Genomic DNA, 25,600 nt, shown 5'->3' with positions numbered 1-25,600 from the left:
TGTTCATTATTCTCTAGGGCATGCTGAACTTTTAGTTCACTCAAACTTTTAGGAGCCACAGCCCCTGTTAAAGTCCACTATTAAATTTACATGAGCTGTTGTTAAGACACCTTTTACACTTGAGCATTTGGCTTTCAAGATTGCCTGCTTGATTGCTTATCTCAGGCAAATACTGCCGCAGCACTTTTGAATCCTTTTCAACTTGAGAGCTTCTTGAGCTGTGATTTCCTTATCCAGCATTCAACCGTCCCTCCCAACTTTGGTGCCCTGCAAGTATGACAAATGGATATTTTAAAAAATGTATAATCAGTTAAGAGTAAGAAGAACAGCTTACGCTCAGGGTGATTCTCTGAGGCAGGGTTGAGTCAACCGGGGTCCATAGGCCCAACACAACTTGCCTCTTGTTTTGTAAATGAAATTTTGTCTGATCACAGCTACACTCGTTCATTCATACACTATGTATGGCCGCGTTTGTACTGCATGGGGCAGAGTTGAATAGTTGCATGGATTATTTACTACCTGACCTTCTATAGAAAGAGTTGTCTGATCCCTGCTCTAAGATGAGACCAGCTGATTTATTAACATACTTTATGTTCTTGTAGATACATTCTGTTTCTAAGCAAGACTATCTCAAACTCTTTCCATGGCTCATTAGCAAGGCTTCTTAGGACATTTTTTTGTGTGTCTGCTTCAAGTATTTTATGTGAAAAATACAGTTTTATATACATGATTATAAAATCACATTCTAAATTTGCTTTCTCTCTTTTTAAATTATCTGATTGATTTTTAATATTTTAGGATTTGAAAACTCTTCTCCATACTGTTACTTCAGCTGTTTCTTTCAAAATTTGGTAATTTCCCCATCAGGAATTGCCTTAGAGTTTTAGGCGCAGTCCCTGGAATTGGTATATGTTTATCTCTAGGGAAGAAGACTCGCTTTGGCATTAGAAAACTTCCATAACATTTCTTACTCACAAATATTATATAGTATTTTTGTGAAATTTTAGAAGGAACAGAGAGATTTCATGGAGTCTCTATCTTTAGAAAAAGAAGAAAACCATCTTTGTTGTTCAACCCACATTGCCTTACTCCGAAGCATTTAGCAGCTACTTTAGGATTTTGTCTTTGAATAGAATTGTTCAGTTCAGAAGTTACATAATCAGGCTTTTTTTTTTTTTTAAGTTTGTTTATTTTTGGCTTTGCTGGATCTTCGTTGCTCCTTGTGGGCTTTCTCTGGCTGTGGTGAGCAGAGGCTCCCCTTCGTTGTGGTGCGTGCACTTCTCTTCTTGCAGAGCATAGGTTCTTGGCTCGTGGGTGTCAGTAGTTGCATCTCGAAGGCTCTAGAGCACAGGCTTAGTTGCTCCATGGTGTGTGGAATCTTCCTGGACCAGGGATCACACCTTTGTCCCTGGCATCGGCAGGTGGATTCTTAACCACTGCACCACCAGGGAAGTTCAGACTTTATTAAAGAAGAAAAATGATAGTGGAGTTTAAGTTAAAAAATTTTAATCAAAACACTTTTATCAAAGAATTGGGTTGTAGTGATGCCTGCCGTAACTACTATTTCTGTTATTTTGGAAATATGCTTGTTGACCTGCCAACATTAAGGTGGAAGCCTCTTATAATTTTTGTCTACACTGGTGCTAGCCCTTGGAAGTTAGATATTGCATCAAATTCTCTTGGTGAGGGATGGATATAAAATTGCTCACGTTGAATCTTTGTGGCATGGTCCTTTTGTGAAGGACTGTGCTTACTCCACAGAGTATGGGGTTTCGGGGTTCTGATTTTAAAGGGTCTTCATGTAGCTATGTTGTCATTGCCATATTTACTATTGACTCCAGTGGTCATGCATGGATGTGAGAGCTGGACTGTGAAGAAGGCTGAGCGCCGAAGAATTGATGCTTTTGAACTGTGGTGTTGGAGAAGACTCTTGAGAGTCCCTTGGCCTGCAAGGAGATCCAGCCAGTCCATTCTGATGGAGATCAGCCCTGGGATTTCTTTGGAGGGAATGATGCTAAAGCTGAAACTCCAGTACTTTGGCCACCTCATGCGAAGAGCAGATTCATTGGAAAAAACTGATGCTGGGAGGGATTGGGGGCAGGAGGAGAAGGAGATGACAGAGGATGAGATGGCTGGATGGCATCACAGACTCGATGGACGTGAGTCTGAGTGAACTCCGGGAGTTGGTGATGGACAGGGAGGCCTGGCGTGCTGTGATTCTTGGGGTCGCAAAGAGTCAGACATGACTGAGCGACTGAACTGAACTGAACAGCATCTCTAGGTCCTGTCCTGGTGACTCCTGGAGCCCGTCAGACCTCTCCAGCCTCCTCCCCTGATTTCTGATTTCTTCAGGGGCTTTAGTGACGCTGAATTGCTGGTGGTTGCATGCTTAGAATCACTGGTTTCCCCTCTTTCTTTTACTCTTATCCTTTGACTGGAGAACTCCCATGCCTGTTTCAGGCTGAGTTCTGTATTATCCCTTCAGGAAGTCCTCTCTCTCTTAAGCATCTGTTCTGGGGCTCACCCACACTGCACACACTGCATTGTATCATCTTATGCTGATGGGCTCTTGGAAATAGTCTTACTAGGATGAACCCAACTGCTCACCTTCTTCATGCCTCACTAGAGACAGTCTCACAAGGCCCAGTGGAGGTCCCATAAACTCCTGCTTGCTTCTCAGCCAGGAAGCCCTGTCCCCACTGTTTGGGGATGATTCCTTCTTTCATGCTCCTCTTTATTCACACTTTTTTCCGCACCCCAAATCTTGATAACTGACCTTGCCTTGTATGGAAAAAATAACTCTCTGGTAGCAAATCCCTCCGCTTCTGTTCATGAAATCTACACACCCATTTGTTTGAGCCATTGCTTGCTCCTTGTATCCTGTCTCCGCCCCCCATTAGAGACTTTGGACCATCTTTTCTGTATTCCTAACAGGGGAACAGAGATGTGCTTTAATCTTTTTAATTTATTTCTTTGGCCGTGCCAGGTCTTAGTTGTAGTGCATGGGACCTTCGCTCTTCGTTGTGACATGCAGTATCTAGTTCCCTGACCAGGGACTGAACCCAGGCCTTCTGCTTTGGGAGTTCAGCGTCTTAACCTCTGCACCACCAGAGAAGCCCCTGCTTTCACCTTTAAAATGTTGATCTTACTAAGAAAACAAACAAACACGCCTTTGCTTTATGTGGTGTTCCCTTTCGGCCATCCTCCTCTCTCATCTCTGTCCTTCTTGGCCATCCTTGTGAAGAAGGGCTGTTCCCACAGATGTCCTTGCTTTTTAATCATAAGCCAGCTCCAGTCTGGGCTTTTCTCTCTCCTTGCTTTGGGTATTGCTAAGGCCTTGTTCCTTATTTAATTTCTCTGCGGCTCACGCAGTTAAAACCCCGTCTTCATCATCAGTGCCCCAGTAGCTTCTTTCCAGCATCCCTTGTCATCTCCTCCTCCTGTTTGTCCCTTCCTAAGCATCCTAAGTGCCTAGCCTGAGACCTCTTGTTTCAACCCTCTACCACATCCTACTTCAGTTCTGTGGCTCCCAATACCGCCTACTTGTAAACGACTCTTGCCAGATGTATGTTTTTGATCTAGATGTCTTTCCTGCACTTTGGACCAATGTCTCTGGCAGCCTCTTTTACTCATCTTTTGATTGTCTCTCAGCATCTCCCATGTAACATCACCCTGTAGTGCTTGCTCCCAATTGCCTTTCCTGAAAAGTTTCCTATTTCAATAAATAAATGAATAATATTGTTTTCCATTCAGTTGCACATGGCAGAAATCTGAGAGTCATCCTGGAAACCCCTACCTTTTCCACATTCAGTCCACCACCAGTTACTTTAATTCTGCCTGTAAATATCTCTGCAGTCTATCTACTTCTCTCTAGTTTGGTTGTCACTGCCTTCAAGCCATCATCTTCTCTTGCCTGTGTTGTTCTGGAAACTTCCTAACAAATCTTTCTCCTTCCAGTTTTCCTCACCTCTAATCCCTCTTTGTCAGAGAGCCGGAAAGAGCCAGAATCTCGTGATTAAGACTTCACCTTCCAATGCTGGTGCTGTGAGTCAATCACTTGCTGGGGAGCTAAGATCTCACAAGCCTCGTGGCCAAAAAACCTAAACATGAAACAGAAGCAATATTGTAGAGAATTCAATAAAGACTTTAAAAGTGGCCCATATTAAAAAAAAAACAAACAGCAACTTAAATCGGAGTCATCTTTGAAAGATCATTGTAGTAATTCTGAGCTTAAGGCCCTTTAGTGAGTTTCTGTTACTCCCAGAATAAAATGACCCTTTCCCTGGACCCGCGGGCACAGCTTGTTCTGGTCCCCTGCCTTCTCTCATCTCTCTCTTCGCTTGGTTGTTCTCTGTGCTTCAGCCTCACTGGTCCTTGCTGTTGCCTGTGATCCTCCGTCCTTTGCCTCTGCTGGCTTCAGGCTGCAGTTCCAGCCTTGTTCTTTGCACCAACTCTGTCTCATCGTTCAGACCTCAAGCTTAAATACCACTTCTTTGAGGAAGCCCTCCCAGAGCTCTTTCTCCCTCTATCTCCTCTGATAGACGTGTCAGCCATTGCCCTACATTTCTCTGTTGAAAGGAATTACTGGAGCTCCTTCTGCACGTTTGCTCATGTGTTCATGTGTCCACTGTCTATCATCTCCCCACCTAGACAGGAAGCTCCACAAGGGCAGGGGCTGCACTTGGGCGGTGTTGTTCATAGTTGTGTCTTTAATACATGGTACTTGGCACTGAGTGCTCAGCACGTATGTGTCTCCTGAGATAGTTTATTGATATGGCAGCTTGGAATGCGGAGGTGCCCATTTGGTACTTGTGTTGCAGTATTGTGTGGTAGTTAAGGCTAGGCTCTGCTCATGCTTGCTTGATTTCGAATCCTTGTTCCTCTGTGAACTCAAGCAGTTATGAGCCCCTGTGATCCCAGCATGGAATTCTGGGCTGACTTCTTTCTTGAGTTGACCAAGCCTCCAAGGATGATGTATCATATTTGGGTTTACTTAGGACCACCAGGAGGCTAGGTCCAGATGTGAAAGCCTAGGAGATGGTATTTGTGCTAAGAGAAGTGAGCCTTAAATTATTTTGAGATGGGACTTCCCTCGTGGTCCAGTGGCTAAGATTCCATGCTCCCATGCGGGGTCTGGGGTTTGATCCCTGGTGAGGGAACTAGATCCCAACTAAGAGTTCATGTGGTACAACTAAGAGCCAGCTCAGCCAGAATAACTCAGTGAATGAGTGAATGGTTTTTGAGCTGCTGTATGTCAGTTGAATCACCTTGAAAATGAATGGCAGAGCCTCTGATCCGCTTTCCCAGTGGACTTGGGGCCTTCCATGTTGTTTAGAGTCATCAGGGTTTCTGGCATGACCTGCTGTTTCCCTGTTCTGTTCTTCGGTTTGGTCTTGTTGTGGATCACGTGGCCTACTAAGTGGACAGGATGAGATCATCATGTTTTAAAGGTGATCCCTTTCCCTTGACTTGCGATTGCTCTTAATTCTGACTGTTGCCTAAACTCTTCAACACCTAAGTAACAAATTGTCAGGGTGGGAGTGAGTGGAGCCCAGTAGCTGGCCTGGGGAAGAAAGTTCAAGCAAGCTCTAGGCATCTCGAGTGTGGACAGGGTCATTTTTTTGAGGATTCTCCAGGGGCTTCCCTAGTGGCTCCGACGGTAAAGAATCTACCTGCAATGCAGGAGATCTGGGTTCGAACTCTGGGTCAGGAAGATCCCCTGGAGAAGGGAATGGCAACCCACTCCAGTATTCTTGTCTTTTTTGATTCCATATATAAGTGATGTGTAGATTCTGTATTAAAATGACTTTCCACTTACACCTCACTGGATGAATGGTCTCTGGGAGAAATCCTTACATAATGAATGCAAAGGAGCCTAGGGGGTTAAATGAAGATTGCTTTCCTATTCTAAGTCACTTTTTTTTTTTCTTTCTGTAATCTTAAGTTTGAATTTCTGGAGACCTTTATTGTAATAGGAGGGGGTGATACATTGTTGTAAAGTGTCTTGAGGTTTTACTGAGATTCTATTCTGGACCTTTCTGGAAATGGTGAGAACACTACTCAGTAGTATATTGTGGTTAAGTACATTCTCCTTAGGTAAATATTCCCTTGTGCATTTTCAGCATTGTTGTAAATTTTTTAAAATTTTTATTGAAATTTAAAAAATTGAAATATTGTTGATATACAGTGATATTATATGTTACAGGTATATAGTATCATAATTACAATTTTAAGGTTATGTTTCATTTATAGTTATTAAACATACTGACTGTATTCCCCCATATTGTATAATATGTCCTTATAGCTTATTTTAAACCTAACAGTTTGTACCTCTTAATCCTCTAAGCCCTTTGTGGCCCTACTCCTTTCCCTCGCCCCACTGGTAACCTCTGGTTTGTTCTTTGTATCTGTGAGTCTGCTTTTTTGTTTATTCACTAGTTTATTGTCATTTTTGATTCCACATATAAGTGTTGTGTAGATTCTGTATTAAAGTGACAAGCCCCAAATCAGCCAATATAAGAATGAGTGCGGTTGTGGGTAGTATTTATGTGTGGTTCCTGTCACCGTGACCTTGCCAACTCCCCTAATATTTGGACGACTGACTGTCCTGAGCTCCAAGTGACTCTGTCTTGCTGGCACAGCCTAAAGAGACATTTTCAGTGATGAAGGGCAGTCTGAGTACATTTAAACTTGCAGCCACAAACCTAGCCCTCTGTGTAATGTAGTCTGTTCACTAATAAAGGAACGTCATTGACTTTGAAATTTCTGAGCAGAGGGATTAAAAAAAAACAAACCCTAAAACAGAAGTGTTCTGTTAATGAATGTGATAGACCCCTTTGTTGTTTGAAGCCAACCCTCTTGCTGTGTCTCTGAAGAAAGGGCTGTGTTGGGGCTGGGTTGCACATTTCCCTGGCGCTTTGCCCCACCTCCTCTTCCCTGAAAATATTTATGGAGATCTGGTGTGTTAATAAATTCAGAAGTGATTTAATGGCCGCATTGGCAGGGTGAGATAAAGCTGTTCAGTATGTTGTTCGTTTTGTTTCTGGGCGGGGTGGAAGAGGGGAATGGAAAGCTCACTTTTTCCCATTTGGAAGCCTAATCCTCTGCTCTTTTGTTATCGCTCTTGTTCTCTAGGCATTAAGTGTCACCGAAACCCTGATCAAACCCTTGGAAAAATTCAGAAAAGAGCAACTCGGAGCTGTCAAGGTCGGTGTCCAATCTGAGCACACTTGTAAACAGCCAGCGTAGACACTTCTGCCGCTGGAGCACGCACTCACTTCATACTCGACAGCCGGGAAGGGGCTGTTGGAGACTAATGTCTGTTGTTGAATGTTTCAAATGTGTTGTATCCCCTTTGGGGGAATCTGAAAGCGAAAACAAAGCAAAAACACCTGGACTAATGGTAAAACCTCTCGTACTCGTCTTTGGCTACACCTTTTCGTATAGAGTTTTTTTTTTTTTTTTTGAAGCAAAAAGCAAAGAAGCTTTTACTTAGTTTTTAAGTAAGGGGCTTAACAACAACAACAAAATGTCACAAGAATATCCTAGTGTTACCCTACTATCTTAAGGAGTCTGTTTTGTCTTTCTCATACACATTAGTCGTGTGTGTGTATGTGTGTGTTGCTCAGTCGTGTCTGACTCTTTGTGACCCCCATGGACTATAGTCCCCCAGGCTCCTCTGTCCATGGAATTCTCCAGGCAAGGATACTGGAGTGGGTTGCCATTTCCTTCTCCATCGTATAGAGTTTTAAAAATACCTTTCACCAAACAGCACATTTACGCTGTGCCAAGCGTCTTATCTCTGTCAAGAGGGCACTGATTTCCGTGCCCGCCTCAGTTGGGTGTCAGAGTGTAGCATCATACGAGGTTTAAGGTTAGAGGTGCTGCTATACCAGCATGCCACTGAAACTAGAAAGAGACTACTCGGTTATTCTGATATACTTCCTGCCGTTTAATACAAATTTCTAGTGCTTCTGTTACGTGCTAATGTTGTTATGGGTGCTGGGGATTTAAAAGTGAGTGAATCACAGACTCAGCTTTCAGAAGCTCTGAGATGTAGCCAGGATTTCTGGGAGTACTGCAGCAACTTTGCCACCGGGAGCCTGGGATGTATTTAGCAACTTGTAAGGTTTGCAAACTGATCTTTGAAATTAGTTCAGAGAAATAATATCCACCAGCCTCTCCTGAAGGTTGTGCATGTACTTGAGGGAGGAAAAAGTAGCATCTCTGTGTTGTTGACCGTTTTTGGCTTGGCCCAAAGAGAAGGGAATAAATAACATCAGTTTAAAGTAGAAAAGAGAGTTTTAATGTTTGTATTGTTTTTTTCCCTCATACCTTGGGGATGTGAGGTTTCTTTTTTTCCCCTTCGTGAACAAACTATTAAAATTCTTTTCTGTAAATAAACATTGTGGTCTCCATGGCCATAGCTATACAAATGGGCCCAGAAAGGGCCAGGTTTTTATGGACTCAGTTCTTCAAGTGACCTGTTAACATACTAGACACTGCTTTTCAGCATAGTTTTCAATGAAGGGCTTTGTGTGTTGAGTGGAGGTCAGTGGGGATACCCCCCAAATCCTCAACCTAGGATTGTTTGCTAAGCTGTGCAAAGCTGCTAACTTGCAGCAGGACTTTGGGGGTCTGGCTTCACATTTCTGTCCTTGGGCAAGTAATTGGCTTTAGTTTCTTACTTGTAAAATGACAGATGAGGGATCTGACTGCTCTGCTTTGCAGTTTAATGATTCTTTTTTCTCCAGTCTTCTTAGACTGTTTTAAGACTTGAATATCTTGGTACTTTCTCTTTGAACATTTCATGGGCAGGCACTGAGTGTAAACGGTGGGTGGTGGAGGACAGATATTATATTATGGAAATGAAAAATGGATGTGACTTTATTAATAAGTGTATTTCCTTTCTATTTATTTACCAATCAGATTTTTAGAAATTTCTAGCCTCAAATTTTCTCTTGATTTCTTCTCCACCACAAACCTGCCCAGCTTCTCATGCTGTGGTCATTCAAGGTGTGGTTGACCCTTGAACAGCTCAGGTGTGGACTGTGTGGTTCTACTTGGATATTTTTCACTAGTAAATACTACAGTATTACAGGATTTGCAGTTGGTTGAATCTGCGAATGTAGAACCTTGTATACTGAGGACCAACTGTAAGTTACATTTGGAATTTTGGCTGCTCCCATGTTGATGTCCTTGACCTCCGAGTTGTTCAAGTCTCAGTTGTATAGTCTGCAAAGCAATTTGCAAAAATAAATTGCCATATTAAATGATTTAATTATTTTAATGCTTTTAGTCTATGTTTTGAGCTATTTAGTGGCCAAAGTCTATCCTGAAGTCCTATTTCTTTCTTTCTTTGTGTTCCTGGCTTCAAGTTTGTGAAGGGTGTACCCTACACTCTTGTTCAGTACAGTGTGTGTGTTGACTGTCAGTGATGGAGGCCCCATCATTGTGAGTCACAGGGAGTAGCCTTTTTTTTTTACTGGCAGTTTTGCTTATTATAGTAAAAAGGGAAGGATAACTTTTTAGGTTATATAGTGACATACACACATCTGTCTTGTTCATCATGTTGTTAAACTTTAAGAGAAAAGACTATGCTTATTTATTTTCTGTTTCCACTTCCCCCCATCTATTTTCCATGAAGTGATGGGGCCAGATGCTGTGATCTTAGTTTTCTGAATGTGGAGTTTTAAGCCAGCTTTTTCACTCTCCTCATTCACTCTCATCAAGAGATTCTTTAGTTTCTTTTCACTTTCTGCCATTAGAGTGCTATCATCTGCATAGCAGAGGTTGTTGATATTTCTCCCCGCAATCTTGATTCCAGCTTGGGATTGATTCATCCAGCCCAGCATTTCACACAATGTGCTCTGCATATAAGTTAAATTAGCAGTGTGACAATATTACGGTTTTAATGTGTTCCTTTCCCAGTTTTGAACCAGGTCGTTGTTCCATGACTGGTTTTAAAGGTTGCTTCTTAACCTGCAAGGTTTCTCAGGAGGCAAGTAAGGTGATGTGATATTCCTATCTCTTCAAGCATTTTCCTCAGTTTGTTTGATCCACACAGTCAAAGGCTTTCACCTAGTCAATGAAGCAGAAGTAGATTGTTTTTTTTTTGAAATTCCCTTGCATTTTCTATGATCTGGCAGATGCTGGCAATTTGATCTCTGGTTCCTCTGCCTTTTCTAAATCCAGCTTTTACATCTGGAAGTTTCCAGTTCATGTTCTATTGAAGCCTAGCTTGAAGGATTTTGAGCATTACCTTGCTAGCATGTGAAATGAACTAAGATTGTGGCATCTGGTCCCATCAGTTCATGGCAAATAGACGGGGAAAAAGTGGAAAAAATGGCAGATTTTATTTTCTTGAACTCCAAAATCACTGTAGATGGTGACTGCAGCCATGAAATTAAAAGATGCTTGCTCCATGGAAGGAAAGCTATGACAAACCTAGACACCCATTTTAAAAAGCTGAGACATCGCTTTGCCGACCATAGTCAAAGCTATGGTTTTTCCAGTAGTCATGTATGAATGTGAGAGTTGGACCCTAAAGAAGGCTGGGTGCTAAAGAATGGATGCTTTTGAATTGTGGTGCTTGAGGAGACTTTTGAGAGTCCCTTGGACAGTAAGGAGCTCAAACCAGTTAATCCTAAAGGAAATCAACCTTGAATATTCATTTGAAGGACTAATGTTGAAGCTCCAATACTTTGGCCACCTGATCCGAAGAGCTGACTCAGTGGAAAAGACCTTAATGCTGAGAAGGAAAGAGGACAAGAGGAGAAGGAGAGGATGAGATGGTTGGATGGCATTACCAACTCAACGAACATGAATCTGAGCAAGCTCGGGGAGATGGTGAAGAACAGGGGAGCCTGGTGTGCTGCAGTTCATGGAGTCGCAGAGTGGGGCACAACTTAGCGACTGAACAACGATTCCTTTGTTTTCTACCAACCTCCACTCTGACTGACTTTAAGTTATCTAATAAATAAACCAATTCTACCCATAATTCTTGGCTTCTCAGGTGGCTTAGTGGTAAAGAATCCGCCGAGCAATACAGGAGATGCAGGAGACGTGGGTTCAATCCCTGGGTCGGGTAGATCCTCTGCAGAAGGAAATGGCAGCCCACTCCAGTATTCTTGCCTGTGAAATCCCATGGACAGTGGAGCCTGGCAAGCTGTAGTTCATGGGGGTCACAAAAGTTTGGACACAAATGAGCGACTAACACTTTGACTTTCACCCTTTATTCTAGAAGAACCAGGCAAGGGTTATATAATCTGGATATTTGATTTTCTCCATCTGTGCTTCCTAAACACCAATCAAGAACAATCACATGTTCTTGTTCCATTGGTTTGTTTACTTAATTGGGATGCTTAAAAAATAACTTTATTCTCTTATCATGAAGATCTTTTAGAAAACTGCTTCAAGGTACTTTCATGTGGGGGAGAAAAAACAAAAGTCTTTAAAAGCTGACTGCAGCAGAAATTTTTGGATATCCTTGTCAAAATGTTCATCTTCTCCTCCCTATCTGGAAAGGCTGCTACCCTTTGACTTTATATGGAAGCTCTTTCAGTTCCCTGTGCTTCCATCTCCAGTTTCCAAAATCCCAATGACATGGGAACTTGTGGTTTTAATGTAATCGAAACTGCCAGGTGGCTTTTATACATAGGATTTTTTAGGAGTCACTGGATCTTTCTTTTTTGCTGTTTTCTCTTCTGTTTGGATATGTTCTCCATCAATTGTGTCTGTTTGGTTTGAGCTTCAGCTTCCATCCTGTAGGTTCTGCCACTTTTTCTCATGTGCTTGCCAGGTTCTTACCTCTGTGTTTCAGTTCAGTTCAGTCGCTCAGTCATGTCTGACTCTTTGCGACTCCATGAATCACAGCAGGCCAGGCCTCGCTGTCCATCACCAACTCCCAGAGTTCACTCAAACTCATGTCCATTGAGTCGATGATGCCATCCAGCCATCTCATCCTCTGTCGTCCCCTTCTCCTCCTGCCCCCAATCCCTCCCAGCATCAGGGTCTTTTCCAATGAGTCAACTCTTCTCATGAGGTGGCCAAAGTACTGGAGTTTCAGCTTCAGCATCAGTCCTTCCAATGAACACCCAGTGCTGATCTCCTTTAGGATGGACTGATTGGATCTCCTCGCAGTCCAAGGGAGACCTCTGTGTAAAGAGACCCAATGCCCACTGCAGGATGCAGGTGGTTCTGTGCTGTGTCCCATCAGTTCGGAGTTTTCCTGTTGGCTTCTCTCAGCTTTACGTCCTCTGAAACTCTTCTCCCTTCCCTAGAAGCTTGTCACTTATTCCCAACTGTCTGCATACACTTTGTTGATAACCGTTGCTCATTAACTGTCGGTTTATCCACAGGAAACTAATACAGGCACCCAGACAGCATCAGAGCCAAGTGCATTGTGTACAAACTCCAAGAAATACTAGAACTTGCTAAGGGTTATGTGGGACAGTATCAGTTGGGAGAACTTAAAGTTGCTCTTTTTCTGAAAGTGGTAGCCTGAAAGTATCAGATGGATACAAGAAAATGCTACGGATAATTTATAGAGCCTGTTCAAACTCTGGGGCTTCCTGGTGGCTCAGTTGGTAAAGAACCTGCCTGCCAATGCAGGAGACCCGTGTTTGATCCCTGGGTCGGGAAGACCCCCTGGAGTAGGAAATGGCGATTCACTCCAATATTCTTTCCTGGAGAATCCCAAGGACAGACGAGCCTGGTGGGCTACAGTCCATGGGGTCGCAAAGAGACAGACTTGACTGAAATGACTTAGCATGAAAAATTTCCTGTTTTATTCGATAGAATAAAAGAATTAACCTCAAGAGTTAAAAAATGTTTATATCATAAATTAAAACTTAGCAGCCCAGCCGTTAGCAGACTCTCACCTCTTTTCAAGGCTGCGTTTAGCGAATAAACGTTGAATAGAAATCGACCTCCTGAGATTCTGTAAATGACTGCAAAATATAGGTAAGAAAGCAAATCTGAATAATTTCTCAATTATATTTGCTAGAGCAGAAAAAGTGTGACTTAATCACATTTCTTCATTTTAGTATTACAATAATAAAACCACTTATTAGGCCTCTTGTATGGCACAGTATGAGATAGGCTGTAAGTATACCTAGGATATACATTAGGTCCCCTACTTATGAACCTTTAAGTTGGAAACTTTCTGAGATGTGAACGTGCGTTCCGTCAGCACGAGGCGTGAGTGCACTTGCAGCGTGCCCTCCATCTCGCATTGCTGACGATCCTTCAGCACTACCATCTCCCACCTCCTCTGTCTGCTCTGGTCTGTAACACTTTTTGCCTGCTCACTCCATGCCAGCCCCCGTATACCAGCCAGGGTCCTATATTTCTGTGCTTTTCAAGATACTGTACTGTAAGATTAAAAATGTTTTCTTTATTTCTGTGTTTGTTTTCTACATATTTTTTGTGTGACAAGTATTACAAACTTAGTACAGTACTGTTTAGCTGATTGTGTTAGTTGGGTATCTAGGCTAACTTTGTTGGACTTAGGGACAAATTGGACTTAGGAGCATGTTCTTGGATAACAGCTCATTTGTTTGTAGGGGACTTACTGTACAACTGTGAATTAAAACACTGTCCAGTCTTCAAGAAATCGGCGAGTCTGTGGGGAAGATGTTAAAAAAATAAATAAAAATGCACTGTGAAAAGTGCCTAGGGCTTCCCTGGTGGCTCAGTGATGGGGAGTCTGCCTGCCAGTGTAGGAGACGTGGGTTTCGATTCCTGGAAGGATCCCATGAGCCACGGAGCAGCCAAGCCCATGGGCCACATGGTTCCACGGAGCAGCCAAGCCCATGGGCCACATGGTTCCACGGAGCAACCAAGCCCATGGGCCACAACTAATGAGCCTGTGCTCTCCAGCCCGGGAGCCAGAACTGCCAAAGCCTGAATGCTCTAGAGCCCACGCTCCACAGCAAGAGAAGCCGCCACAGTCAGAAGCCTGTGCGCCGCAGCTGGACAGTTGCCCCCACTCTTGACAACTAGAGAAAAACCCGTGTAGCGGTGAAGACCCAGAACAACCGAATATAAATCGATGTTAATAAATAAAATGAAAAAAGAAAAAGTGCTCTAACGAGAGAAAGCATCAGTGCTCTGTATGGGTGTCCTGTCATCTCAGTTTTGGGCCTGATTGTCCCTTGTTTTGAGTTGGATTTCTGCCCCTTGAGTATCTCTGTGATTTGGGGCAAGTTACTTAAGGCCTCCAAGCCTCAGTTTCCTGATCTTTAAAATGGGACCCATTACACCTGTCCCCGAAGGTGATTGCAAAGCTTCGGTGCATTTGATGGCATATTTCTGGGGTCTAGGACAGGGCCTGGCATACACACGGTTGCAGTTCTTTTATGATCCCCTTTGTGACTTGCTCTGTATCGGCTTGCTAACGACAACTTCTTAGGTTTTACTCCACTCTTGGCCCACCAGGTTCAAGCACTGTGGCTTGTGACTCCTGCTCAGACAGTGCTCAGGTGATGGGTTGGTGACTGGGGAGCAAGTGCTGAGGAGCCAGCAGGGGCAGCTTTTCAGTGTTGGAGCCCCTGCAACCCTAGGCTTCTGCCTTCCTATGTTCTCTGACCAATGTCCCCTGGGCATCTACCAGGTGCGGGGATAAAGGCTGACTTCCCAGCGCTTTGGAGAGGCTGAAAGAGCTTAAAGGCAGGAGAGGGCGTGCGTTGGATAGGGCGAATGAACGTCAAGGAGGATGGTTGACACTGGTGCAGGAGTTGAGGGAAGGGGCCGTTTCCCCACTGGCGAAGTCAAGGAGTGTTTCATGGAAGAGGTGGCATTTCACCTGGGTTGTAAGGTGTTGGTGGACCAGTGGAGAAGAGTGGGGATTTCAGAACTATGATTGGCCTGGATATGCAGGAGGAAGTGCTCCTGCCAAGTGTGTTGCTTGTGCTAGGAGTTTCATTTCTTGTGAGTGTGGGCACTGCCGTTGTGCTAAGTTGCTTCAGTCGTGTCTGACTCTTTGCGATCCCATGGAGTGTAACCTGCCAGGTTCCTCTGTTCATGGGATTTTCCAGACAAGACTCCTGGAGTGGGTAGTCATTCTCTTGTCCAGAGGATCTTCTGAACCCAGGGATTGAACCCAGCTCTCCTGCTCTGCAGGCGGATTCTTTACCATCTGAACCACCAGGGAAACCCACGTGTGGGCATTATTACCCCCACCTTTTTATTTAAACAAAAAGAGAGTTGGAATCTCTAAGACGGTATTTAAGCTCTTGTCTAGACTAGTTGGGCCTTACTATTTGCTGCTCATAGTCTGAAAATAAATCTTTTCATTTCCTCATCCTAGAAAGTTTGTAAAATACCAAAAATACGTAAAAAGGAAAGTTACCTGGTAATTTAAAAATTTCCCCTTTTTCTAAGACGAAACAAAATATTCTAGTAAATGTGGATAGTTTACAAGTATTTTCAAACTTTTGTGAATTTTCCGTATTCTTTACTAATTTTTCTGTGGAAGTGTAATGTATGCTTTGAGCAAAAAATTGCTTCATAAAGAATATTTTATATGTTAGGAATGTTAACTCCCTTTCTTCCATATTAATTGTATCTTTTCCCTGCCAGTTGTTGGCCTTTTGCCTTATTTATTGTATAGTTTTGATATCTAGAAGTTCTTATGGCTTCTTCCGTTTCTCTTTTCCTCATAAATTCCTTCTCTGTTCTGAGATCTGATGAAAATGCTCTGTTTTGGTTTCATTTTTCACTTGTGACTCTTTCGGTCCATCTGGAATTAATTTTGATTTGAGACATGGTTCTCTTTTTATTTCCAACTACTTAACCAGTTATACCACGCCATTAGTTGAATAATAGTTTTTTATTCCATGATTTGTTTTGACACCTTTAAATATATATACTATATATATGTTTTTGGCTTCCCTGGTGGCTCAAGTTTTGAGGTAAAGAATCTGCCTGCAGTGTGGGAGATCCAGATTTGATCCCTGGGTCAGGAAGATCTCCTGGAGGAGGTCATGACAACCCACTCCAGGATTCTTGCCTGGAGAATCCCATGAACAGAGGAGCCTGGTGGGCTACAGTCCATGGGGTCACAAAGAGTCAGACACGACTGAGTGATTAATGCTTTGACTTTTCTTTTCTTTCATATATATGTTTATTTCTAATAAAACCTGAGTGTTTAAGTTCTGTTTCTTAGCTTTAAAAATTTCTCTTCTATTTACATAGTGTACATCTTATTTGACTGGCTATGCTGTTTCAAGTAACAGCTGTTCTTCACTGTTTTTTATTTTTTGCATGTGTGATTTTGTAACAGATTACAAACTGACTTCCCATGAGCCATCTTTAACTTGTAAACATTTTGTTTGGCTTACTGAAGTTGAATGCTTTTATGAAGACGTATAAAACCTTCCAGAACTAACACCCCCAAAAAGATGTCCTTTTCATCATAGGGGACTGGAATGCAAAAGTAGGAAGTTAAGTAATATCTGGAGTAATAGGCAAATCTGGTCTTGGAGTAGAAAATGAAGCAGGGCAAAGGCTAACAGAGTTTTCCCAAGAGAAGCACTGGTCATAGCAAGCACCCTCTTCCAACAACACAAGAGAAGACTCTACACATGGACATCACTGAAATCAGATTGATTATATTCTTTGTAGCCAAAGATGGAGAAGCTCTATGTAGTTAATGAAAACAAGACTGGGAGCTGACAGTAGCTCAGATCATGAGCTCCTTATTGCCAAATTCAGACTGAAATTGAAGAAAGTGGGGAAAACCACTAGACCATTTAGGTATGACCTAAATCAAATCCCTTATGATTATACAGTGGAAGTGACAAATAGATTCAAGGGATTATATCTGATAGAGTACCTGAAGAACTATGGATGGAGGTTTGTGACAGTGTACGGGAGGCAGTGATCAGGACCATCTCCAAGAAAAAGAAATGCAAAAGGCAAAATGATTGTCTGAGAAGGCCTTACAAATAGCTGAGAAAAGAAGAAAAGTGAAAGGCAAAGGAGAGAAGGAAACACATAAACATCTGAATGCAGAGTTCCAAAGAATAGCAAGGAGAGATAAGAAAGCCTTCCTCAGTGGTCAGTGCAAAGAAATAGAAGAAAACAATAGAATGGAAAAGACTAGAGATCTCTTCAAGAAAATTAGAGAAAAGGGAACATTTCAAGCAAAGATGGGCTCAATAAAGGACAGAAATGGTATGGACCTAACAGAAGCAGACGATATTAAGAGGCGGCAAGAATACATAGAAGAACTATACAAAAAAGATGTTCATGACCCAGATAACCATGATGGTGTGACCACTCACCTAGAGCCAGATGTCCTGGAATGTGAAGTCAAGTGGGCCTTAGGAAACATCACTATGAACAAAGCTAGTGGAGGTGATGGAATTCCAGTTGAGCAATTTCAAATCCTGAAAGATAATGCTGTGAAAATGCTGCACTCAATATGCCAGCAAATTTGGAAAACTCAGCAGTGGCCACAGGACTGGAAAAGGTCAGTTTTCATTCCAGTCCCAAAGAAGGGCAATGCCAAAGGATGTTCAAACTACCACACAATTGCACTCATCTCACACACTAGTAAAGTGATGCTCAAAATTCTCCAAGCCAGGCTTCAATTGTACATGAACTGTGAGCTTCCAGATGTTCAAGCTGGATTTAGAAAAGGCAGAGGAACCAGAGATCAAATTGCCAACATCCCCTGGATCATAGAAAAAGCAAGAGAGTTCCAGAAAAACATCTACGTCTGCTATTTGATTATACCAAAGGCTTTGACTGTGTAGATCACAACAAACTGGAAAATTCTTAAGGAGATGGGAATATCAGACCACCTTACCTGCCTCCTGAGACATCTGTATGCAGGTCAAGAAAAAACAGTTAGAACTGGACATGGAACAACAGACTGGTTCCAAATCAGGAAAGGAGTATGTCAAGGTTGTATATTTTCACCTGCTTATTTAAGTTATGTGCAGAGTACATCATGTGAAATGCCAGGCTGGATGAAGCACAAGCTGGAATCAAGATTGCCGGGAGAAATATCAATAACCTCAGATATGCAGATGATGCCACCCTTATGGCAGAAAGTGAAGAGGAACAGAAGACTCACTTGATGAAAGTGAAAGAGGAGAGTGAAAAAGTTGGCTTAAAACTCAACATGAAAAATACTAGGATCATGCCATCCAGTTCCCATCACTTTGTGGCAAATAGATGGGAAACAGTGGAAACAGTGACAGACTTTATTTTCTTGAGCTCCAAAATCTCTGCAGATGGTGACTGCCGCCATGAAATTAAAAGATGCTTGCTCATTTGAAGAAAAGGTATAACCAACCTAGACAGCTATTAAAAAGCAGAGATGTTACTTTGCTGACAAAAACCTGTCTAGTCAAAGCTATGATTTTTCCAGTAGTCATGTGTGAATCTGAGAGCTGGACCGTAAAGAAAGCTGAGCACCAAAGAATTGATGCTTTTGAACTGTGGTGTTGGAGAAGACTCTTGAGAGTCCCTTGTGCTGCGGGGAGATAAACCAGTCAATCCTAAAGGAAATCAGTCCTGAATAATCATTGGAAGGACTGATATGATTCTCCAGTACTTTGGCCACCTGATGCAAAGAACTGGCTCATTGGAAAAGATCCTGATTTTGGGAAAGATTAAAGGCAGGAGGAGAAGGGGATGACAGAGGATGAGCTGGTTGGATGGCGTCACCGACTTGATGGACATGAGTTTGAACAATCTCTGGGAGTTGGTGAAGGACTGGGAAGCTTGGTATGCTGCAGTCCATGGGGTCGCAAAGAGTTGGACAGGACTGAGCGACTTAACTGACTCATGTTAAACCTAAAACATAGTTTTTTTTTTTTTTTTTGTCACCGTTTAAAAATCTTTGAGTCTTTCAGCTATTCCAGAAAAATCAGTGGAGCGGCCTAAATACTGGGCTTGTAGTTCCACATGGCAGAAGTCTGCTGGGGCTCTGTAACGGATGCCTGCCTCTCTCTGAAATGTAGATGTGGGCTGGCTGGCGAGCCCTTGCCTCCACTTTTCCTTACTGACTTTACTTCCAGCTTGACCCAGACTCACTTGAGTAATGCTGTTTCATAGAACAGTTTTCGTTGTAATAATTTGATCCTTGATAGAGCCTTTTGTCTCATATTACTCTGTTTTAGTTTTTTATTGGCATATGATTCCTTTACAGTGCTTGTTTCTGCTGTACAGCATCATGAATCAGCTGTATGTATACACATATCCCCTCTCTGGTGCCCCTCCCTCCCCTCTCTAGGTCTTCACAGAGCGCCGGGCTGGGCCCCCTGAGTTATACAGCAGCTCCCACAAGCTGTCTGTTTTACATATGGTGGTGTATCTATTTCAGTGCTACTTTCTTACTTTGTACCATCCTCTCCTTCCTTATCTGACTCCATAGGTCTTTTCTCTGTCTGCACCTCTATTCCTGCCTTGCAAATGGGTTCATCAATATTTATTTTTCTAGATTCTATATATATGTGTTAATATGCAATATTTGTTTTCCTGACTTACTTCACTCTGTATCACTTCAACCGACTCAATTTTGTTCCCTTTGATGGCTCATTTATTTTATATTTGGGTGTGTGTATATATACATGTACATATATATATGTATAAATCCGTATGTGTATATGTATCCTATATTGCAATGTTGAAGAAAAGACTCTGTTCTTTATTGAATGCTACTTGAACACAGCCCCTTTTAAAATTCAAAATTAAGTGCCCAAAGTCATATGAGTACAAAGAAACAGAAGATTCTATAGACACTGAGAAAAAAATGCAAGGAGAGAGAATTATCTGAGTCTTCAGATTCAAAAGCAAAACACAGCAGCATTTGTATAGTATCATACCAGAGATGAACAAATGTATTTTCACTCAAATTGGTGGGCGTGATGTTGTTTCTTGGCTAGATTATTTCTTCACAGAGGCTTGATAGCACCATTTTCTTTCATTCCAGACTTAACCCACATTCTCATTTACATACCCCACTATTTCCACATGTACTGGGTGTTTTGACTGCTGACTGTAGCGTCGTTGCTTCCTTTGTCCCCTTCTGTGATTCAGATGAAATCAAAGGAGTAAACACGCTTTCAGTATTCTCTGAATACTAATCTGCAAAGATAGTAGGCATTTTTAACCACATGATGTGTGTTGCCGTGTGCTTGTGGTAAATGCAGCTGTGTTACCTCCATTCCTGTCTGGTTTTAAACCTGAGAAACTGATGCTCAGGAAGGCTGTGACCCCGGGGCAGAGCCACAGGGTCATCGCGGCCACTGGAACCTGCGTCTTCTGACACCTAAGCCAGTGCACACTCTACCGTATGAACTTTTAAAAATAGTGGAGATTTTAAAGCAATGGCCATATGTTCCATTTAGTTTATTTTCTGTTAGTCATTAAAATCGTTCAGGAAGTGCGTCATAATAAAAAGCAGAAAAGAGAGAGTAACCATGTAATATTAATGCCTTAAGTATAAAAAAATAGTTGTAAATTAAACCTAGGGCATAAAGAAAAAAAATGCCTCCCTTTCAGTGAAAGTTTGACCATTTTTATGTGTAGGTGACTTGGAGAAGGAAATGGCAACCCATTCCAGTGTTTTTGCCTGGAGCATCTCAGGAATGGGGGAGCCTGGTGGGCTGCTGTCTGTGGGGTCGGACAGAGTTGGACCCGACTGAAGTGGCTTAGCGTGTATAGGTGAACGGTAGCATTACAGAATCTTAGCATTGGTTCTAAGAATGAGCTAGGACAAAACTGAATTCCTGATTTGTTTTTCTAATATTTTAGGTTTTATGACAGTATTTTTTTTTTTGGCCACACCACACAAGGGCATGTGGGGGCCAGGTGGGGGCCACGTGGGGTGTTCGTTCCCAGACCAGGGATGGAAGCTGCACCCCTGCTGTGGAAGTGTGGAGTCCTACCTAACCACTGGGCCACCAAGGGAGTCCCCTGATCTTTTAAACAGAAAAACTAAGGTTTTATTCTGTTAAGTGTTCTGTTTCTTTTTGGCCCTTGAAGATGTGCGGCTAGTTGGTAATTAAACTTGAAGTAGAAATGGGAAGAAGCATTGATTCTGAGTCTTGTGCCTTCGTTAACGTGGGGGTTAACTTAGCCTTTGGTGGGCGTGATGTTGTTTCTTGCCTAGATTCTTTCTTCACAGAGGCTTGAGAGCACCATTTTGAAGCGGGCAGAGCTTTGTTCCCAGTGTCTCACATGGTTTGTAGTCCCGTGGAGTGAAAAAAATGATGATAAATGCAGAGAAATACAAGTTTTGTGCTTCATTTACCCCTTTTGCTTAATAGGAAGGTCATGCCAGAAAAAGCTGGGACAGTTCCTTATTTTTGACTTTATAAAATAGAAGCTGGGAAATAGGGAAGGGAACGTTCTTTTCTAGGAGGCCTTGGAGAGTCGGGGCGAGTCTGAAGTTAATAGAAACATTTTGACAGGAGGAGAACATCACGTGAGCTCATCAGTGCTCAGAAATGTTTATGAAAAATATACTTACGTGGGCAGGCGGTTTTAGGGGAGCTTGTCTCCGCTGTATTAAGAAAAAAATTGGCTCCTTGTTTTCTCTAAAAGCTACTCTAGCGAAAGGAAAACAAATACTATTTCTTGGCAGTGCCTGAGAAATGTTTGTAATGTTAACCAAAGGATCTCAGTAGAAGTATGTCGGCATTATTTTAGGCCCTGTGGACCTATTGATAAATATTCTAGACAGTGTTACAGAAATCACTGCTGAAATTTGGGTAAGTAGTTGACATTTCTGGTCAGAGGATTTTATTGTTATATTTACACTAGACAATTAGGGAAGCTTTTTTTTTTTCCCCAAGATGTAGTTTTTACCCCCCCCCCCTCCTAATGGCGATTGTAAATAATTTTTAAACGTAGGTCAAAACTTACTCAGTTTTATGTGAATTCCATTTCTATGCCAAAATCTGTAGCAAGTTTGCTTTTTTAAGCTTTAGGGTCGTCTTATGTTTTCATCCTAAATTTTTTTTTTTTAATGGACAAGTGAATGGCATTAATTCCAAACACTGATAGGTAGAAGGGGTTGAAAATAACAGGCTAGAAATAAAGTTCATTAAAGGAAAAAGCGAAAAGGTAAGTGACTCTTCAGTCCTAATGCGGTCTTGATGATTAATAGTGGCCTGGCTGCAGATAGATTTTCCAGGTAACTTTTTCACACGTCATGGTACTTTCTTTTCTTTTTGGATATTTTTCATATTTTGATCTTCCCAGTCGATTGACTATATATGCCTTCCCCCCCCCCGTTTAATCATACTTGTCTATGTTTTTCTTATTTGTAGGAAGAAAAAAAGAAATTTGACAAAGAGACTGAAAGGAACTACAGCCTAATTGATAAACATTTGAATTTGTCAGCAAAAAAGAAAGACTCACATTTACAAGAGGTATTGTTTTTATTTTTCTTTTAATTTGTTTGTAAAATTTAATAATCAGTGCATATCTTTTTTTAAATGAGCTTTTCTTTTGAAAACGTTTCATCTAGGTTTATTAGAGATGGAAAAAATGACTAGGTAGCTCCATGAATTTAAAAAAAAAAGCTCTTTTGGAATAAGACAAAATAAGACCTCATAGAATGATTAATGCAGTGTGGGTTCAAAGTATTAGAAGTTTTGGTTCTGAGTATATTTTCCCAGGAACAACCATTTTAACTAGCATAACTGAGAAAAGATATATTATTTTCAGGAATAGATTATTAACTTTCAAGATGTGTTTTTAACTTTCAAGATGTGTTGAAAAAGTGAATTGAATAAGCTCCTATATCATTTGGCTTTTATGTGAAGGCAGAATTACTCTTACCTAATGCTGAAGATTCAGGAGGTTTTCAGCTTCTTTGGAAAGAGAGCATCTGTTTTACTTGTGTTAATAGACTTGTTTCTTTTGGAGGGAGCCCTATGTAAGGAGAAAGGAATTTATATCTTCTGTCTCGTTTTCGCTTTCTTTTTTTTTTTTTTTCTAAATTCCCTGCCGCTTGTTTTTCCTCACTCACACCCTTGAATGGAAACTCAGTTGTTTACAGTTTGGAACATATGCTTTCCTTAAACATAATGCTGTTTTCAGTTGTAAAGATCTTGATTCATCCCACAGAAGTGTGACTTCTTCCCCGGGCATTTGTTTATTTTTAAACACATAAGGGATCCAGGCGTAAGGTACCACTATAATATACACTTGGTGAAGTATCATCAAAATGACCATGTTGCAGAGTAAACCTGGGTTGTGTTTACATGTTACAGATTTAGTTGCAAACTCTGTGTGTATGTGTGTGGTTATTTTGACATTAACCACAGGGTCACATCTTCTTTCGTCTCTGCAGTGGGATTGGCTGATGTTTACATGGTGTTTGATGGTCTGTGAAAGAGAAAGGCCCTTTTGTACCCTCTAATCCTGACTACAATACTAGCTGAAGGCGGGGCTGCATTCTCTCGTTTTCCGTATCGTATCGAAAGCCATGCAATTGTTACCCGTGCTCCCTCACCTCCTAACCTCTGTCAGTTTTGAAGTGACAGCTGTTGCTCGCAGAGGCTCTCTTTATGCCAGCAGTTTTCCACTTCCTGTTGTACTTGATCTCTGCTTCCAGGTATCCTGATGGGATTTCCATGCCCCAAGTCAATTTCCATCTCTACCTCACTCTCTAATTAGGTATCATTCTACCTGTTGCTAGGGCAAAATCTGCAGCGTCGTCCTTGGCCTTTTCTCTCTCAGCCCGTCTAGACCCTCAGCCTAGGTCTTCTTCAACTTCAGGGTATTCTCAGAACGAGGCCAGTTCTCCTAGCCTGCAAACCTGTCACCCTGGCCCAAGTGGTGGCAGCGGAGTCAGCCTTTGTGCTGCTCTTCTCCAAATGCTCCTTCCTAGAAGCTGCCGTCAGAGGCCCCCAGTGCACCCCGCCTTCTCGCACCCCACATGGCGGCCTCGTTCTGGCTTGGCTCCGTGGCTGAGGGCCTTGGTGCTCATCCTTCTGCGAGATCTGCATGACCCACTCCTACAGACAGTCTTCCAGATAGCCCTCTCTCAGACTTCCCCCGAGTGGAGATGTTTTATCTTGTTTAGGGTGCCTTCCTTACTCTGCCTCTTTTGTTGTTTTTTTCCCTTGCTCTTACAACTATTTGACTCATCACATATTCAGATGTGGTCTTTCCAGGTGGTTCAGTGGGAAAGAATCCACCTGTAAATGCAGAAGGCACGAGAGACTCAGGTTCAGTCCCTGGGTCAGGAAGATCCCCTGGAGTAGGAAGTGGCAACCAGCTCCGATGTTCTTGCCTAGAACATTCCATGGACAGAGGAGCCTGGGGGGCTGCAGTCCACGTGGTTGCAAAGGGTTGGACCCGACTGAGCACACACAGTGTACAGTGTACGTTCGGTTGTTTCACAGCTTCTTTCCATGGGATGGCAGCTCCTTGCAGGCAACAGCCTAGTTCTCTTCAGCACTCTGTCCACAGTGCCTAGAATAAGACCTGTCAGGGAGCAGGCCGTAATAAATATTCGTTGAATGAGCATGTGTGAAGATTATGAGCTAGACCTTCAACAATATCCTCATTCCCAAAGATAATTAAACATTAGATTGGAAATTTGAAGAGACCCTCAAGATGAATCATTTTAGTTTTCACTTAAATTATATATTCTTGGGTCTTCTGTAGTGGTCCATGGTTAAAAGACTCTATGCTTTCCATGCAGGGGGCATGGGTTCGATCCCTGGTTGGGCATCTAAGATTCCCACATCCCCAGTGGCATGATCAAAAGATTAAAAAAAATTACATTTTCTTTCCTGTCTTGATCTGTGTGCTCCTTACAAATATACAGAATCCCACTTGACCGAGCTTTCTGTTGCAAGAGCGAATGCCTTAAGGATGGGGATGCTCCGTAAAGGAAAGGTTAGATGTGGCTTTGGCCACTTCTGGCAGTGGCTAATACATTGCTGATCTTCAGAAAATTGAGTTGAGGTGCTTGAGAGATTAATAAAGGTTGCTGACAGTGGTACTGAACAAAGGCGTATGTCCTTGTTATCAGCTGTTCTTTCCTCTGGTTTCCAGTGAAAATCACAGGAGAAAATTGGGGCAGACAGCAGGCTGGCAATTTTTGTTTATGCGGACCTTTGCCTCTCACTCTGCATTGAACGGACACACTAGCTTCTGCCTCTATCACACCCCCAGATTCTCAATATTACTATTTCTACTAGAACAGTAGTTGGATATTTGAGAAAATTCTTTGACTGCTCATATTTGAAGTATATTTTTGTTTCCAGCTAAAAATTAGCACTTGCCATCTGCCTCTTTAGATTAAATTCACTAGGCAACCTCTGAGGACCTGCTCCCAGGTTATATTCCACATTGTGCCCCCAGTAAAACTTGACTCACAACTCTCACCTTGTGCATTTTTTTTTCAGTTGACACTGAGTAGTCATGTAATTGTATTTCCGTAAGTATGACCAGAGAAATAGATCCCTTGAAGATCTTTGTGTGAGTGATCTATTCCTGTTATGCGTGTTTACAGCAGGCATGGTCAGAAGTGAAATTGATTATCGATTTGAAGTTATCTGTTTAAAAAAAATGACTTTTGCTTGGTATAGTAAAAAGTATAGTCCAGTTGTGTGTTTTT

General features: G+C 42.2%; 1 protein-coding gene across 1 annotated transcript in view; it reads left to right on the top strand.

The window, feature by feature from the left end:
* ARHGAP10 (Rho GTPase activating protein 10) overlaps positions 1-25,600 on the top strand; it is a 373,897-nt gene that overhangs the window by 116,786 nt on the left and 231,511 nt on the right. The window contains exons 4-5 of the mRNA XM_052654355.1: positions 7,135-7,206; positions 22,293-22,394. Of these exons, the coding sequence (XP_052510315.1) occupies positions 7,135-7,206; positions 22,293-22,394 (174 nt within the window). The remainder of the gene's footprint in view (positions 1-7,134; positions 7,207-22,292; positions 22,395-25,600) is intronic.

The sequence above is a fragment of the Budorcas taxicolor genome, chromosome 17, assembly GCF_023091745.1.
Source record: "Budorcas taxicolor isolate Tak-1 chromosome 17, Takin1.1, whole genome shotgun sequence".
Lineage (NCBI taxonomy): Eukaryota > Metazoa > Chordata > Mammalia > Artiodactyla > Bovidae > Budorcas > Budorcas taxicolor.
The sequence above is the reverse complement of the archived record's forward strand: the minus strand, read 5'-3'. Positions and strand labels throughout refer to the sequence as shown.